Here is a 19097-nt window from a genome sequence, read left to right on the forward strand (position 1 = left end):
TACAGAAGTTATGTTTACTCTTAACTGAAGTCTGTTAAGTGTGAATAGCTTTATGTCTAAAAAATGATGTACATTCCTTAGTTTAAAAATACTTGATTGCTAAAAAAATGCTAACCATCATCTGAGCTTCCAGTAACTCAATCTTTTTCCTGCTAGAGGATCTTCCCTTGATGTTAATAGCTACTGAATGATCAGGGGTAATGGTTGCTGAAGGCTGGAGTGGCTGTGGCAACGTCTTAAAATAAGACAACGGTGAAGTTTGCCACACCGATTGACTCTTCCTTTCACCAACAATTTCTCTGTAGCATAGGATATTATTTAGTAGCATTTCACCCACAGTAGAATGTCTTTCAGAATTTGAGTCAATCCTCTGAAGCCCTGCCTCTGCTTTATTAACTAAGTTTAGATAATATTCTGAATCTTGTTATCATTTCAACAGTCTTCACAGCATCTTTACTAGAAGTAGGTTCCATCTCAAGATTTCCTTCTTCTTCCATAAGAAGCAACTCCTCATGCATTCAAGTTTTATTGTGACATTGCAGCAATTCAGTCACGTCTTGAGGCTCGACTTCTAATTCTAGTTCTCTTCCTGTGTCCAACATCTGCAGTTACTTCCTCTACTGAAGTTGTGAATCTCTCAAAGTCATCTGTGAGAGCTGGTATCAACTTTTTCCAAACTCCAGTTAATGTTGATAGTTTGCCCTCTTCCCATGAATCATAAATGTTCTTAATGACATCTAGAATGGTGAATCCTTACCAGAAGGTTTTCAATTGGATTTTGCTCAGATCCATCAGGGAAATAATAATCTATGGCAGCTATAGATTTACAAAGTGTCATTGTTAAATGATAAGACTTGAAAGTTGAAATGACTCCTTGATTCATGGGCCACAGAATGGATGTTGTGTTAGCAGGCACGAAAACAACATCCATCTCTTTGTACATCTCTGTCAGAGCTCTTGGGTGACTGATGCATTGTCAATGAGTAGTCATATTTTGAAAGGAGTCTATTTTCTGAGCATTAGGTCTCGAGAGTGGGCTTAGAATATTCAGTAAACCATGTTGTAAACAAATGTGCTGTCATCCAGGCTTTGTTCTTCCATTTATAGAGCACAGGCAGAGGTTTAGCACAGTTCTTAAGGGTTCTAAGATTTTCAGAATTATCAATGAGCCTTGGCTTCAGCTTGAAGTCACCAGCTGTATTAATCCCTAACAGAGAATGAGCTGTCCTTTGAGGCTTTGAAGCCAGGCATTGACTTCTTCTCTCTAGCTATGAAAGTCCTAGATGGCATCTTCTTACAATAGAAGACTGTTTCATGTACATTGCAAATCTGTTGGGTGTAGCCACCTCCACGAATGATCTGAACTATATCTTCTGGATAACTTGCTGCAGCTTCTCTATCAGCACTTGGTGCTTCACCATGCACTTTGGTGTTATGGAGGTGGCTTCTTTCCTTAGACCTCATGAACTGACCTCTGCTGGCTTCACACTTTTCTTCCGCAGCCTTCTCAGTTCTCCCAGCCTTTACAGAATTGAAGAGAGTTAGGGTCTTGCTCTGAATAAGGCTTTGGCCTAAGGGAATGTTGTGGCTGGTTTGATCTTCTCTCCAGACCACTCGTACTTTCTCCTTCTCAGCAATAAGGCTGTTTTGCTTCCCTATCATTTGTGTGTTCTCTGTAGGAGTGCTTCTAATTTCTGTCAAGAACTTCTCCTTTGCATTCACCACTTAATTAACTGTTTGGCACAGGAGGCCTAGCATAAATTCAGCCTGCCTTGGCTTTTGACATGCCTTCCTCACTAGGCTTAATCATGTCTAACTTTTGATTTAACGTGAAAGATGTGCAACTCTGCCTTTCATTGTAGAGGCCATTGCAGGGTTATTAATTGGCTTAATTTCAGTATTGTGTCTCAGGGAATAGGGAGGCCTGAGGAGAGGGAGAGAGATAGGGGACACATACAGCATTTGGCAATTGAGTTCACCATCTTATATGGGTGCAGTTTGTGGCACCGCATAACAATTAGAATAGTAACATCAAAGATCACTGATCACAGATCACCCTAACAAATACAATAATTTGTTGTAATATTGCAACAGTTAACCGAAATGTGACGCAGAGACACAAAGTGAGCAAATGCTATTGGAAAAATGGCTCTGATAGACTTGTTCTCTGCAGGGTTGCCATAATCCTGCAGTTTGTAAAAAACACAGTTTCTGGGAAGTGCAGTAAAGTGAAGCTCAATAAAACGAGGTATGCCTATAGAGGATTGGAAATGTAAGTAATTACATATATGTTAAAATGGTTTTTTAAAAGAATATTTAGGAACATGGAAAAATATGTACAGGACATTTAAAAAGTGGATAGTAAATGGTACATATATGATGCAAGGTTAAAAATATGCATAGAAAAGGAACTACATGGAAATATAGAAAAACAGCAGGCATCTGAGTGCCAAATTAAGGTTACTTTTTCTTACTTTTTATTTTTCCTTATTGCTTTTGTAATTAGGAAGATAGTCACTAATAAATGAACTCTATTTTAAAAATTAGATATTTGTTGTATATCAAAATTTTTAAATTGTAACATTCATTATTGGTGAGGATGTAGTGAAAGAAGCAGTGTAAGTAACTGTTATGAGTGTAAACTGGCTGTACGCAGAAGAAAAATACTGTTTTAGAAAGAATTATAAATTGGTTGCAGATTATCTGCCATTATGTGAGAACAATGAATTCTAGTAAATTGTATACTTCATGATATATTAACTGAAACATTTTACTGTTACTTAGACTATCACAAAGTTTGTGTAAGTGTGACTTTCTTTAGGAAATAGTACCAAGTGGTTTAAGTGGTGGTCAGAAACCAACAGGAACCAGAGAAAAGAACCAAGAATATAGCTCATGTCCAAAGAATCAGAACTCTCTAGAATCCTATTCAATTTTCTGTTATTTATCCTACAGTTACTGTTACATTTTGTATTCCATCTTCTAGCCTTTTAAGCCATTTACTTTCTTGAGGGAGAGGGTGGGGTGTAGTGTGCCGGAGTATTGGAGCAGCTGACTTTATTTCCTCACCATTGACACTATGAACTGAATCTTGAGTTATAACCTGGGGCAGTCTTCACCTATTCAGTGAAAGACCACTTTCTACTTTATCTCTAACAAAAAAAAGCCTTTGCTTGAATACTTCAGTACCACAAGATCACATTTTAGCAGGTCTGTTATTTCTAGAATGGCAATGTCAAATATTTTTATATACTTTTTTTTTTTTACCATTTCATTGAGTTCATTCTGTATTCTTGGCTTGTTAAAACTGTCTTTTGATACATTTTGACTTTGAACTATGTTTTTCTTAATAGTATGTATATTATATAATAAACAATGAAATTATGAATTTTAATCTTATCTATGTCCAATAGTGTTTTTCATATAGCTCAGTATGTTCCATAGGAAAAATGAGGACCAGTTTTCTCTTACATGATTAAGTATAATTTTCTCTTTATAACCAGTAGTAAGGGGAGAAATGGCTTAATTTTTATTTTTTTAGTTTTTTTTCTGTAATTTTAAAATAAATTAATTTGAAGTCCCAATAAATAAGTGGGAATATACATTTATAAATGTATAAAAGAGAGAAAAAATGAGTTTTTAATTAAAACCATTAAAACTTACCAGCAATCAAAGTAAATTAATATTTCATGACAGTTTTTTTCACTGATTAATTGGGAGTTACTATGCCCAGTATTGGTGAATAAACCTCAAGTGTTAAATGAGTACATTCCAATATTATTGGTGGTAGAAACTATTTAAAAGGACTCTAATAAATGAGCTTCAAAACTGTTTATGGTCTTTAGACTTATAATTCCACTTCAGGGGTCCCATTTTAGCTAAATAATCCTTAATTTCCATAAAGCTGTATTTATAATGAGGTTTGTGATAGTGTTATGTCATTTATTTATTTTATTTTATTTTTTCAGATACAGTGTTATCTAAATAAACCAAATAAAATATCTTGAACATAGGTTCTATGAACTTCATTAACTTGCATGCAGAATTCTTCCTGTACATAATTTTTTTTTTTCTGGAAGATTCTGGCCTTTAGCTTTATGGGATCATTAAAAGGGTCCTTGATCTTCAGAACAGTAAGGACTGTTGTTTTTAATCATTGATGCTGAATCATCTATGCCAAAGATGTCCTCAAAATGGATGTGGACCAGAAGGAAAAACTGTTAACTGTTTTTAGGTAGTAGGAATATGGGTACTTTTATTCTTTCTGCTTTTCTATATTTTTCAGATATTTTATAATGTGTGTGCACTACTTTTATGATGTTAATAAATAATACAAAAAAATCTGTGAACATGATGAGCTTATGCTATGGAACCAAACAACTCTCAGATAAACCTCTGTAAAAAAGTGAGAAGTATTGGGAAGAATATGCAATAGTCATAAAATAGTCAACCTTTTTATTTAATCCTGATTCTTTATTTACTAATGTTTCTTTCCTCATATTATGCCATCACCAGGCCCATGAGCCCATGTAGTGAAAGGAGCTCAGGCTCCAGAGCAATTCAAACCTAGGTTCTGATCTGCAGTACACCACTGTTTTGTGTAGCTTGGGCACATTAACTTCTCTGAGCCTCAGTTTCTTCATGGAGATTATAATGCTCAATTTTGCAGACTATTGTGGGGATTAAATGAGATGGTAGATGTAAAGTGCCTAATGGTTCCAGGAGTTATAAAATAGTAACTCAACTATGATTGTTAGTGTTCTGTGCATTTGTAACAAGAAATAGTAAAGGTAATGATTGGGAATATTAGAGACTATAGAAATGAAGAATGCTTCCTATTTGCTTATCCTTTTCAAGTAGCTGCGTTGCTGTCAAGTGACAAGGTTTGCCATAGGGGCAGAATTTAGAAGGTTTTCCTCATGCATTTATACTGTGCCTCATTTTTAACATTTCTTTTTTTCTCATTATATCCTTTTTGTAAAATTCTTGTTCTTTATCCTTGTCATGCATATTTCTATAGTCTTGTGGAAATGAAGACACTTTGCCTAAAGTGTTTGTCTAGATAGCATCACACTTCTTTGTTAGGAAAACAGAACTTAGTTGTGTGATGTTTCCTATTGAAGATTTGTGTCTCATGATTATATTGCATCAATTAATTAAGATTAAGTTTTGAGGTTTCAAAAAATAATTCAGTCCTAGTGAAATCTATCATATACCTTAAAGTAATTATTATGTTGTTTATGCCTTCTGATTTCATTTCATTCTTTACATCAAAAGATAAATATGGTTCTTTTGTAGTCACAAATAATAACCTTTGGACATTTATATAAATATTTTCCAGAAACTAATGGAGCGAATTCAGAATCCTGAGTATTCAACAACTATGGATGTTGCACCTGTCATTTTAGCTGCTCATCGTAACAACTATGAAATACTTACAATGCTGTTAAAACAGGATGTATCTCTACCCAAGCCTCATGCAGTTGGCTGTGAATGCACACTGTGTTCTGCAAAAAACAAAAAGGACAGTCTCCGACATTCCAGGTTAGATAATTAAGATTTTGATAAACAGACATGTGATGCAAAAAGGTATATGTCAGTGAAGCTTTTTTTGTTTTTCTTTCTATGTAGCTTTCAAGAAATATGGTACTGAGATGTCTTATAAAAGCCAAACTGCTAGCTCCTTTGCTTAATATGAGTTCTCTACTTTTTAGAAATGTTTACTAAATGAGGAATAATTAGGAAATTTCTTTGAATTATGAGTAAGTTTTATCTCATATTCCTGCTGGTGGGGGATGGGAACCCTCTGTTTTTTAGAAAGAGTTTATTAATCTAATAGAATTTCCAAGTAGTGGAAAGGGTAGAAAAAATATTTCCTATCTTATTTATAAGGAAACAAAGATTATTTTCTACCTAACTAAATATTCAATCTGTTTTGTCCCTTCCCCTTTCATACAATATTTTAGTCTTTTCTGTTTCCGTTCGCCCCATTAAAAAATACTAAGAACAACTGAGGAGTGAATGAACAAGATAGTATACCATCTCAGACAGTTTGTGCAAGATCATACACATGGGCATGTTGTATGTACGGTATATGGTTCTGGGCTAGACTTGAGAATCCAATTTTCAGCATAAGCCTTTATATAGAGACACATACATACACACACATGCACACAATACAATCTATATAGTAATCAAATATAGTTGAAATAATATCAAGTGTAACATTGTGGAAGATGCTGTCTGGAAGTCCTGGGCAGCCTGCTGACAAGCTGTTATTTTATTTTATTTTTTTTAAGTTTTGTTTTCTATTAAATTATCATTGATATACAATCTTATGAAGGTTTCACATGAGCAACATGGTGGTTACTACATTTACCCATATTATCCAGTCCCCACACACACCGCATTGCAGTCACTGTCCATCAGCATAGTAAGATGCTATAGAGTCACTATTTGCTGACAAGCTGTTTTTATAGTATATGAAACTAGCTTTAAAGCTACAAACCATCTACCATCACTTCTTCCTCACCATAAGGACAAATCTTTGGTAGACTGACAGTCACAAATCCATAAATTGGGAGAGTCTCCTGGGAGGCAATGTAATGTTTATTTGCAGAAGTTGAACTGATAATTTTGTATTTTCAAGTCTATTTTACAATGAAATCTATGTTTCTCTTTGATAAGATCTGGTTGAAAGTTGTGGTTATATCATTTACAGTTTAGTTTTTAAATGACTAGTCTGTAAAATGACAAGAAGAAATGATCTATAAGATTTATTCTAGTTTTAGATAAGTAGTGACTGTAGCATCTTACTACGCTGATGGAAAGTGACTATAATGGGGTATGTGGTGGGGACTTGATAATGGGGGGAATCTAGTAAACATAATGTTGGTCATGTGATTGTATATTAATGATAGCAAAAAAATTCACTCTTAAAAAAAAGATTTCTTCTAGTTTTAAAGTCCTTTATTGATATTAAATATAAATATTTTCCAAATAGCATGCTTGTTAAATATGTATGTAATTAAAGCAGTTGGGCGGTGGGGGGTTGGGGCTGGAGAGAACACTTAACTTGGCTTGGTTTGAGTGGGGAAAAGGTTGTTCTGGAAGCATTTAGGAGCTTTGGCTTGAGTTCAGTCTTTAAGTAAAGAGTAAGAATTAAAAGGTGATAGGGTTTTACACGGAAAGTACAGTATGTGATTGTGGTTTATTTAGGCAGCTGCAAATAGTATAACATACTTGCAGGAGGTTGAGAGGGTTTATTATTGATGTTTGAGAAAACAACTATAGCAAATGTCAAAGGGCCCTGACAAAAGTCATTTCTAAGAATTCCTAAGTAGACCTGCAGAAGAAAAGGAGACTAACAAAATGAGTAAAAAGGGATATGAATAAAGATTTCAGTGAAGTTGAAGAGCCAGTGTACTGGTAATAAGGCAGTGATGAAATCTACATTTATAAGTTATTAGTTTTAAATGTCAGAGATGGTGCAGTTCCAGGTGATGATAAGGTCTAGGGGTAATCATCTTAAACGGGATAGAGACGGTTAATGGACCTTTATAACTTAGAAAAACATTTTCAGTAATGCAGTTGTTGTGATTTGGTCCTACTGTCTCCTGATCAATCTAAAGGTTAATTGGGGAATGCATTCAGAGTTGCAGCCATTTCTCAAAAGTTCCTTGTGTTTTTCTTTTAATCAAACTTTCCGATAGCTCTGAGTTCTAGGACTTCTAAAAAAATGTCTCTTTACTAAACTTTCTGATGTTCTCCACACACACCTAATTTTTTAGTCAGTGAGGGATCTGTGGAAAGAGCTTATATGAGCCTTCCTATGGCTTTTCGCACTTCCAAGATCTCTCTATTAAATTTCTGGTTGGTCCACTATTTGCTCAGCTCAGACTGCGTGTTCGGCCTTTACAAAGCTGCAGGTTTTGCCTGTTTGTCTCCACCAAGTCCAGCCCTTTCAGCCAGCAGAGTCATTGTTTTTGTCTACCACAAAATTGATTTTTTTTCCCCTTTGGGCATATGGTACAGGTTTACCAGCTTCTGGCTGAAAAATTTATTTCTCATTGGGCCAGTTCTGTGGGGGCAGAGGTGGTTAAAGTAGCCTCAGGCAAGAAGGGTACAGATTCCAGCTGTTCTTGCCTGAAGCCCTGGCAGCTTTTCAATAATTGATTCTCAATAGATAATTTCTGGTGACCTGAAATGGTTGATTTTTTAAAATAATTTTGTCTATTTTTATGTATTTTTTATGTAGTGGAATCACTGATCTCTCCATGTCACTTACTTCTGATAGTGTTTTAAATACCAAAAATCGTAGATTTTATAAAGTGAGCAACCTCATTATTTGTCAGATTAAGTCTAAATGTTTTCCATACAGTGGTACTTCATTATTACTCCAGCACAATTGGTTGCCATTATTATTGGCAGTCACCCTTGCTGTACATTTTGTCATTAATCGTTAGTGTATTTTGAGATATGATACAAAGTCATTTTTAAACAATCTGATAAAATTAATATAGACATTGAAGAAAACAAAGATAAGTTGCTTAACTATATACATAATTTTCTCAAGTTTTTTGGCAGTTTTAGTGTAAGTAAATACTTGTTAGAAATCCTTACAGATAATTGTACTTGTTTACTGAATAGCTAGATTGTAACTAGATTTCATAAATACTATTTTCTTAAAAATACAATACAGGATCTATTTTTGTATCTAAGACATGAAACATAGGTAAATAAGGCTATTTCCATAAATTTGTTTAGATTTCAATATAGAAAAATTCTATTTCAAACAAAGTAAAAAGACAAACTGAAAAAGTATTTAAAACACTTTTGACTAGCAGAAGGCTAATTTCTTTGATATGTTAAGAGATCTTACAAATTCATAAATTAAAAATAAAGATAAAGTGAACTCTTGTAACACTGTTGGTGGGGTTGCAAATTGGTGCAGCCGCTATGGAAAGCAGTATGGAGGTTTCTCAAAAAACTGAAAATAGAACTGCCATATGACTGAGCAATTATACTTCTGGGAATTTATCTAAAGAAAACAAAATCACTAATCTGAAAGGATACATGCATTCCTATGTTTATCACAGCATTATCTGCAATAGCCAAAATATGGAAACAATATAAATGTCCATTGAAAGATGAATGGGTAAAAAAGGTGGTACATACAATGGGCTATTAGCCATAAAAAAGAGTGAAATCTTGCCATTTGTGATAATATGGATGGACCTAGAGGGTATTATGCTAAGTGAAATGTCAGACAGAAAAAAACAGGCATCATATAACTTCACTTATCTATGGATTCTAAGAAAAAAAAAAAACAAATGAACAAACAAAACTGAAATAGACTCAAACACAGAGAACAGACTGGTAGTTGCCATAGCGGAGGGAGGAGTGCGGATGGGTGAAATATTTAATGGTGGAGAGAAAAAAGTAGAGAGAATGTTTGATATCTCAACCTGGGTGATGGTTACATGAGTGTATACACATGTTAAAAGTCATCAAGCTGTACACTAAGATTTGTGCATTTTTATTGTATGTACCCTAATAAAATTTTTTAAGACTTAAGTAAAAGAGAAAAAAGACTTAGAAAAAAATAAACAATTATAGGAAAAATAGACTAATGGAAATGAACAGGCTGTTTACAGAGGTATAATGGTAGTAAATATGAAGGGATGCTTAAGCTTCTAAAGAAATTCACAGTATAACTCTAAAATTCCATTTTTCATCCATTAGAGTGGCACAGTATTAATGAAGATGTGGGGGAAAATGAGCTCTCCTATTGTTAGTGCTTTGGAAACATCTATCAGAGTTTAAAATACACATGCCATTTTATCTGGCAGTTTTAACTGTGCAAAGGATCTGTGAACTAAAGAATATTTATTGCTGCATTATTTTTAGAAGTAAAAAACTAGAAGCAATCTCAGTTTCCATTGCTGTAGATCTGAGAGACTACCATCAAATGGATAACTATCCAGTTTTAGGTAATAATGAGATGACTGTAGTGACCTAGAAAGAGTTGTATCTTTACATATATGTCTGATTATATTTGTGTGTGAATGGAAAATATTGGGAAGGATATTCACAGTTCTCTGAAGTGTGACTATCTTTGAGGAGTAGAATGGTAGAAGGAGAATTGGAAAGTGTCATGATTCTAAACTGCTTGCTTTTTTTTATAACAAGCATGTATTAAATTTATATTTTGAAGAAAAATATATGTTATATAATACTAATCAAATTGATAACTTAAGAATTATATATTTATAAATGAAAGAATTATAGCAAAACTTTTCTGGTTTGTTTCTTATTTAGATACTAAATATGAACATTAATTAGTTTACAGAAGGTAAAGGGAGTACTTTTCCATTAAGCTAGAAATTATACATAAATGAGTAATTTCATTCTTAAGATTTGGAACATGTTTCAAAAAAGAACATGGCTATATGAGTCATGTGTTATAGATATTGAGCATATTAAAGTATTCTTCTCACTGGGAAAGGAAAAATAGAATAATCATCCACATCATATTCAAAATGCATTAGTTATTAGCATATTTCATTTAAAACAATATTGGTTTCAGGAATAGAGTTATTCAAAATTAATTGGATTTGAAGAGTATGAAGTTTTGCATCTATGAAAATAAATGCTAAAACAATTTCCTTAAAAACAATAAATATAATCAATAGGTATAATATTTTCAATGTTTATACATCAAAATATTTTTAAGTATATATTAGAATTGTTTTGGTTTCCTTTAATTTTATACTACTTTAATTTTAAATTTATGAAAATTATAGGTTAAAAATACTAATCATGGGTATATATTAAGTTTATTTTACATTATGGAATCAAATTTTATCACAGGTTTCGTCTTGATATCTATCGCTGTTTGGCCAGTCCAGCTCTAATAATGTTAACAGAAGAGGATCCAATTCTGAGAGCATTTGAACTTAGTGCTGATTTGAAAGAACTAAGTCTTGTGGAGGTGGAATTCAGGTGGGAATGAATGGAAATTGTACATTATATAATGTCTTTTTTTTCCCAAAATCATTTCAGCCTGAGTTTTTTCATAGGTTAAATTATAATTTATATTTATTTACATTTGATCCAAGATGACCAGACCTTGCTGCCACTACTTGGATTTTCCTTCTCGTCAGTGGAATAGGCCCTGGTGCTCCTTAGGCCGCTCCTCTCTTTCTGCCTTCTACCGCTCTTGTACCGCCCTTAAATCCTCACTTTGTTAATACCAAAGGCATTCTAGGGCAGTGTGAAGAGTAATGGAAGTTGTAGCCTTAAGCAAGAGCAAACTTCTTTATAACTACTCTCATTGTCCTACCTCCCCTTATTCCCAGATTCCAAAATCATCCTTGGAGTCTGATCCTTCATAACTTTTAGAGTCATGTATCCCTGACATACATGCTTTCTGTATGTCAGGGATATTCCACACACACACAGACATAATCCATTCTCACTGTTTGGCAAGATTTTCTATTAGAGAAACGTAACAGACATTAAAATGTTACTGATTAAGAGAAACGAATACCCAGTCTGAATTTTCTCCCGAAATGCAGTCATGTGTAAGTCTGGCACTTCATGTACTCAAAAAAATCACTGTTTCCCTTAGAGAGGTAAGTTGTGGGGAGAAAAAAGGCTTTGGAAAAAGAAGCCTACTAAAAAACTGATTTAAACATTTTTTTAAAACTCTTAGAACATTACATTTAGTAGACTTGAAGAAAAGCTCTGAGACTTTCCCATATATTAAAGAATCCCTGGTACCTTCCAAAGAAGAAGGAATTGATTAAGATTTCTTTCCAGTCCCTGCTATGAGGTTTCTAGGGGAAATTATACCTACCCCCACCTTTCCACTCATGACCGCTGATGTTGAAGCCCCAAGTCTTGCATTGCACTCCTCCTTGTGACTTGACAAGATTGGAAAAAGGCTCTCCCCTACCCCAAGTCCCCCCCACAAACCCCTTTACAGTCACTGCCTGTCAGCATAGTAAGATGTTGTAGAATCACTACTTATCTTCTCTGTGTTGCAAAGCCCTCCCCTTTCCCCCACCCCCCACATTATACATACTAATCATAATACCCCCTTTCTTCTTCCCCACCCTTATCCTTCCCTACCCTCCCATTTTCCCCAGTCTCTTTCCCTTTGGTAACTGTTAGTCCATTCTTGGGTTCTGTGATTCTGCTGCTGTTTTGTTCCTTCAGTTTTTCTTTTGCTCTTATACTCCACAAATGAATGAAATCATTTGGTATTTGTTTTTCTACACTTGGCTTATTTCACTGAGCATAATACCCTCTAGCTCCATCCATGTTGTTGCAAATGGTAGGATTTGTTTTCTTCTTATGGCTGAATAATATTCCATTGTGTATATGTACCACCTCTTCTTTATCCATTCATCTACTGATGGACACTTAGGTTGCTTCCATTTCTTGGCTATTGTAAATAGTGCTGAGATAAACATAGGGGTGCATCTGTCTTTTTCAAACTGGAGTGCTGCATCCTTAGGGTAAATTCCTAGAAGTGGAATTCCTGGGTCAAATGGTAAGTCTATTTTGAGCATTTTGAGGAACCTCCATATTGCTTTCCACAATGGTTGAACTAATTTACATTCCCACCAGCAGTGTAGGAGGGTTCCCCTTTCTCCACATCCTCACCAACATTTGATGTTGTTTGTCTTTTGGATGTTGGCCATCCTCACTGGTGTGAGGTGATATCTCATTGTGGTTTTAGTTTGCATTTCTCTGATAATTAGTGATGTGGAGCATCTTTTCATGTGTCTGTTGGCCATCTGAATTTCTTCTTTGGAGAACTGTCTGTTCAGCTCCTCTGCCCCTTTTTTAATTGGATTATTTGCTTTTTGTTTGTTGAGGAGCGTGAGCTCTTTATATATTTTGGATGTCAAGCCTTTATCAGATCTGTCATTTACGAAAAAAATATTCTCCCATACTGTAGGGTACCTTTTTGTTCTATTGATGGTGTCCTTTGCTGTACAGAAGCTTTTCAGCTTGATATAGTCCCACTTGTTCATTTTTGCTTTTGTTTTCCTTGCCCGGGGAGATATGTTCATGAAGAAGTCACTAATGTTCACATCCAAGAGATTTTTGCCTATGTTTTTTTCTAAGAGTTTTATGGTTTTATGACTTACATTCAGGTCTTTGATCCATTTTGAATTTACTTTTGTGTATGGGGTTAGACAGTGATCCAGTTTCATTCTCTTACATGTAGCTGTCCAGTTTTAGCAGCACCATCTGTTGAAGAGGCTGTCATTTCCCCATTGTATGTCCATGGCTCCTTTATCGAATATTAATTGACCATATATGTTTGGGTTAATGTCTGGAGCCTCTAATCTGTTCCACTGGTCTGTGGCTCTGTTCTTGTGCCAGAACCAAATTGTCTTGATTACTATGGCTTTGTTGTTGGCTTGAAGTTGGGGAGTGAGATCCCCACCACTTTATTCTTCTTTCTCAGGATTGCTTTGGCTATTCGGGGTCTTTGGTGTTTCCATATGAATTTTTGAACTATTTGTTCCAGTTCGTTGAAGAACGTTGTTGGTAATTTGATAAGGATTGCATCAAATCTGTATATTGCTTTGGGCAGGATGGCCATTTTGACAATATTAATTCTTCCTAGCCAAGAGCATGGGATGAGTTTCCATTTGTTAGTGTCCTCTTTAACTTCTCTTAAGAGTGTCTTATAGTTTTCAGGGTATAGGTCTTTCACTTCTTTGGTTAGGTTTATTCCTAGGTTTTTGTTTTTTTTTTTTGATGCAATTGTGAATGGAATTGTTTTCCTGATTTCTCTTTCTATTGGCTTATTGTTAGTACAGGAAAGCCACAGATTTCTGTGTGTTAATTTTGTATTCTGCAACTTTGCTGTATTCCAATATCAGTTCTAGTAGTTTTGGAGTGGAGTCTATAGGGTTTTTTATGTACAATATCATGTCATCTGCAAATAGTGACAGTTTAACTTCTTCTTTATCAATCTGGATTCCTTGTATTTCTTTGTTTTGTCTAATAGCCGTGGCTAGGACCTCCAGTACTATGTTAAATAACAGTGGGGAGAGTGGGCATCCCTGTCTTGTTCGCGATCTCAGAGGAAAAGCTTTCAGCTTCTCGCTCTTCAGTATGATGTTGGCTGTGGGTTTATCGTATATGGCCTTTATTATATTGAGGTACTTGCCCTCTATACCCATTTTGCTGAGAGTTTTTATCATGAATGGATTTTGAATTTTGTCGAATGCTTTTTCAGCATCTGTGGAGATGATCATGTGGTTTTTGTCTTTCTTTTTGTTGATGTGGTAGATGATGTTGATGGATTTTCAAATGTTGTACCATTCTTGCATCCCTGCAATGAATCCCACTTGGTCGTGGTGTATGATCCTTTTGATATATTTTTGAATTCAGTTTGCTAATATTTTATTGAGTATTTTTGCATCTACGTTCATAAGGGATATTGGTCTGTAATTTTCTTTTTTGGTGGGGTCTTTGCCTGGTTTTGGTATTAGGGTGATGTTGGCTTCATAGAATGAGTTTGGGAGTATTCCCTCCTCTTCTATTTTTTGGAAAACTTTAAGGAGAATGGGTATTATATCTTCTCCATATGTCTGATAAAATTCTGAGGTAAATCCATCTGGCCCAGGGGTTTTTTTCTTGCGTAGTTTTTTGATTACCACTTTGATTTCTTTGCTGGTAATTGGTTTGTTTAGATTTTGTGTTTCTCCTTGGTCAGTCTTGGAAGGTTGTATTTTTCTAGGAAGTTGTCCATTTCTTCTAGGTTTTCCAGCTTCTTAGCATATAGGTTTTCATAGTAGTCTCTAATTTGGATAAATTAAAGTTTATTTAAACATTTTATGACATCAAGTATATACTCTGATGAATGCAGAAGACATCGTTAAAATGTAACTTGTTGCTTCTTCTAACTTTATTAGCACATGAGGCTGTTAATAAATTATTTCTTTTAAATATGAAGAATTTTCTATTATAATCTCATAATAGGAATTCTAAATTACTATATAAAATAGAATTCATTCAACTCCTTCCAAAAAGAATTTTAAGCTATTGCTCTGATTATGTTGTAATCATAGGATAATAAAGTTAGATTTGAAGTGCTCAGAGAATCCATTTCCTTCAATGTCCTTGTTTTTATAGGCAGAGAAAGTAAGTGACCTGTATAGGTTAGATGTCTTACTGATACTAGGATCTAATTAGAAGCAGAGTTGACATTGAAAGTAGGAGCAGAGTTGTAACTAGAGCATAGTACTCTTGGTTTCTAGTTTACTGTATTTCCACCTAAATTATGTACCCACTTAATAGTCTTTAATAACCTACTAAAGATTAAGCAAATTAGATTAAGAAAATTAGCTTAATTAGTTTCAGTTTTGCCTTTGAATCTAGTGATCTGTCAGTGTTTATCTAGAGATAGGATATCTTTGTAGTATGAATCTTCTACATTGCAATTAGATTTGATGAATGTTCCCATTGCAATTAGATTCCTAGACTAAGAAGCAAGTAATATTTCATTTGTTAAAGAAATCCAACTACTTATTCTTAGGTAGTATTGGTTACATTGTAAATATAAAGAATGGATGAGAAAAATGTTAACTTCTTGGGAAAGTTTTAATTCTTTGAGTTACAGTCTTATGCATCTAGTTCATGGAAAACCCCATAGTATAGAAAAATTAATCAATGGGAAATTTTCCTATTTTTTCCCTTCCTTTCCCTGTAAGGAAAAAGAAAAATAAAAACTGAATAAAAAATAATTTTTTGAAGTCCGACCCCAAGTAACTCATAATGATTTATTTCTAACTTCATTCTTAAGTTATTAAACTCAGACATAAGTTCAATTGTAATTGATATTTTTAAAAAGAATTATCAACTGAAACATCTTAGTACCTCACAGATTGATTTAGATCTGCCTTTAACAGTTAGATCTTAAATTTCAAGGAACAGTGATTCTGAAAGAGAATTCTGTACTAGTCATGTTTCAGTACCTTTCTAACTTGAATTTTATTCAAGTGAGCACTTTAAAAGTGAATCCAAATACTATGTATTTTAATATCAGAAGTAGCATAAACATGTTGACTATTATTTAAAAACCTCTAGTTAAAAATTCTAATATTTATTGGATAGCATTAAAATAGTATTATCTATTGTTCAGATAAGTAATATAAAAGGAAGTTTTATACCAAATTTACAGAGAATAAGGGCAAATGAGTTAAGTGAAGAACTGGTTGACAAATATAATCAGAATTTGTAGGAATATCATTATATATGAGGAAACATTGTGCACATCTAAGATTATCAGTATGAACACAGGGAACATAATTGTGTTATGGTTTTCCCCAAAGCTGTGAAGAATTTATGTACTATTAGGTACCTTTAACTATCACCACAGAATGACTTCAGATTTAATATAGCACTATCAGAAATAAAAGGTTACTCAGTAAGAAATTTTCTAGTGAAAACAGCTTAATTAGAAGGTAGGAATGACATTTCTTACAGTACACTGTTGCATTTTGCAGGAATGATTATGAGGAACTAGCACGGCAATGTAAAATGTTTGCTAAAGATTTACTTGCACAAGCCCGAAATTCACGTGAATTGGAAGTTATACTAAACCATACATCTAGAGAAGAACCTCTTGACAAACGGGGATTACTAGAAGAAAGAATGAATTTAAGTCGTCTAAAACTTGCTATCAAATATAACCAAAAAGAGGTATGTGTTTTTCTGTGACATATACAAATTATTTTGTGCACAGTAGTCTAGTGGCTTAGAGCAAAGGCTTTGGAGTGACACATCTAGACTGAGATCCTAACGCTGCTTCAGAAAAACTGTTTCCTCGGGAAATTTGCTACATCTGTCTGAACTTTATTTTAAGAATTAACTAAGGGTATGTATTAGAGATTAGTACAATGAGTACTAGCATTAAGCAAGTGCTTAATAAATGGTAGTTAGTATTATTTTTAATAATAATAATAATAATATGGATGTTAATGTTTTTGCTACAGTCATAGCTACACAGGTGAGATCGTGTATATAAGCACCTTCAAAATGAAGTTTCCATCTTGTCTTTGTTGTATCAATCTGATTATACTAATAGTGCCATTCTGTTTAAAAATAAAATACTAGATATTATGTTTCTTGATTCTTATTTGTTAATTCATTGTGAAACCCAAAGTGGAGAGGTGCATGATATAACTAAGTTGAATCTGGCTCTTCTGGCATCATCCCTTCCTATTAAGGGAAGTACCTATTTCTACTCCCCATACACACACATGCACATGATTCAGGAACTTGAAGAAGGAAGGTATCCATTTTAAATTTCATTTTTTGAGATGATTTACTAAATATGGATGTTTATGTGTAGTTAATAACATGCAGTCAATAGTATGGTGAATGATATTTTTAAGGTAATACCTCTAAGACCCATTATTTTTATTATCAACATAGATCTTGCAATAAAACTTGCTTATCAAATTTATATTGATATAAAAATGGATCCCATAGCATGTATAATGTGGGGGGGAGGAATGGGGAGGGCTGTGCAACACAGAGAAGACAAGTAGTGATTCTATAGCATCTTACTACACTGATGGACAGTGACTGTAATGGGGTTTGTCGGGGGGACTTGGTGAATGGGGGACCCTAGTAAACATAATGTTCTTCATGTAATTATAGATTAATGATAACAAAATTAATAAAAAATAAAATAAAAAATGGAGTCCAAAATAGGTAATAGTAGAAGGCCAGATACAGGACCTTCTAGAAGCAAAAATTTTTAATTATCTTGGTTGACAATTTGAGCATCACAATAGCTTTGTGACTCAAGAAATTGATACAGAAATTTTAAGATGTTCATTTTCTGATTACCTAGATAGTATATTGCTTATCCAGATCTCTGATTCCAAATCCTATACTTTTTCTAGTATTCAAAGGTTCTTAAGGTAACACAGTAGGAAAAAAAAATTCAAGAAGAATTTGGAACAGTGTAACTATAATATTATAGACCAACAACATATCTATGTGGCCTTAAAAAGGAATATAATCCTTATGGGTATAACTACAAATAGAGAATATAGGAATGCTGATGTAATCTTCCTTTAATAGACATTTTGACTAGATCTTATTGACTAAATTAACTACTAAGTTAATTTATATACTTTGTGTTCCACAACCTTAAATAGACATGAAATATGAGAAATTGATAGAATAAACAGAGAACAAGATACAAAATCAACTTAAGTGACTGAAAAAATAACCTTAAAGAAAGGTGGAAAGAACCAAGATAATCCCAGTTGGAGAAGAAAAAACTAAGAGGCAGTTACCTAATGATATACGTATTTACATATATATATATATCCCTGAATAACTCACAGAGGTTAACCAAATGTTCCATTCTAAAGAAGATGACAGGAAACAAGAAGTAATAGTAATATTTTTTTTAAGGTGTCATTGATATACACTCTTATGAAGGTTTCACAAGAAAAACAATGTGGTTATATTGACCCTTATTAACGAGTCCCCCCACCAAACCCCATTGCACTCACTGTCTGTCAGTGTAGTAAGATGCCACAGAATCCCTATTTGTCTTCTCTGAGCTACACTGTCTTCCCTGTGATCCCACACACCATGTGCAACAATCATGATTCCTCGCAATCCCCTTCTCCCTCCCTCCCACCCCACCGTCCCCAGCACCTCTCCTTTGGTAACCACGAGTCCCTTCCTGGAGTCTCTGAGTCTGCTGCTGTTTTGTTCCTTCAGTTTTGCTTCATTGTTATACTCCACAAATGAGGGAAATCATTTGGTATTTGTCTTTCTCTGACTTATTTCACTGAGCATAATACCCTTTAGCTCCCTCCATCATCCATGTTGTTGCAAATGGTAAGATTTGTTTCTTTCTTATGGCTGAATAATATTCCATTGTGTATATGTACCACATCTTCTTTATCCATTCATCTACTGATGGACACTTAGGTTGCTTCCATATCTTGGCTATTGTAAATAGTGCTGCAATAAGCATAGGGGTGCACATGTCATTTTGAATCTGAGATCTTGCTTGCTTTGGGCAAATTCCTAGG

At 34.2% G+C, this 19097-nt stretch overlaps 1 protein-coding gene across 7 annotated transcripts in view; it reads left to right on the top strand.

The window, feature by feature from the left end:
- TRPC1 (transient receptor potential cation channel subfamily C member 1) overlaps positions 1 to 19097 on the top strand; it is a 65166-nt gene that overhangs the window by 18174 nt on the left and 27895 nt on the right. For 5 of the 7 annotated variants that reach the window (XM_036996427.2, XM_036996423.2, XM_073232330.1 and 2 more), the window contains 3 exons: positions 5342 to 5544; positions 10873 to 11004; positions 16539 to 16734. In XM_036996427.2, the coding sequence (XP_036852322.1) occupies positions 5342 to 5544; positions 10873 to 11004; positions 16539 to 16734 (531 nt within the window). The remainder of the gene's footprint in view (positions 1 to 5341; positions 5545 to 10872; positions 11005 to 16538; positions 16735 to 19097) is intronic. The other 2 variants (XM_073232331.1, XM_036996425.2) reach the window with 1 other exon arrangement.

Source organism: Manis javanica, chromosome 3 (assembly GCF_040802235.1).
Source record: "Manis javanica isolate MJ-LG chromosome 3, MJ_LKY, whole genome shotgun sequence".
In the NCBI taxonomy this organism is placed as follows: Eukaryota; Metazoa; Chordata; class Mammalia; order Pholidota; family Manidae; genus Manis; species Manis javanica.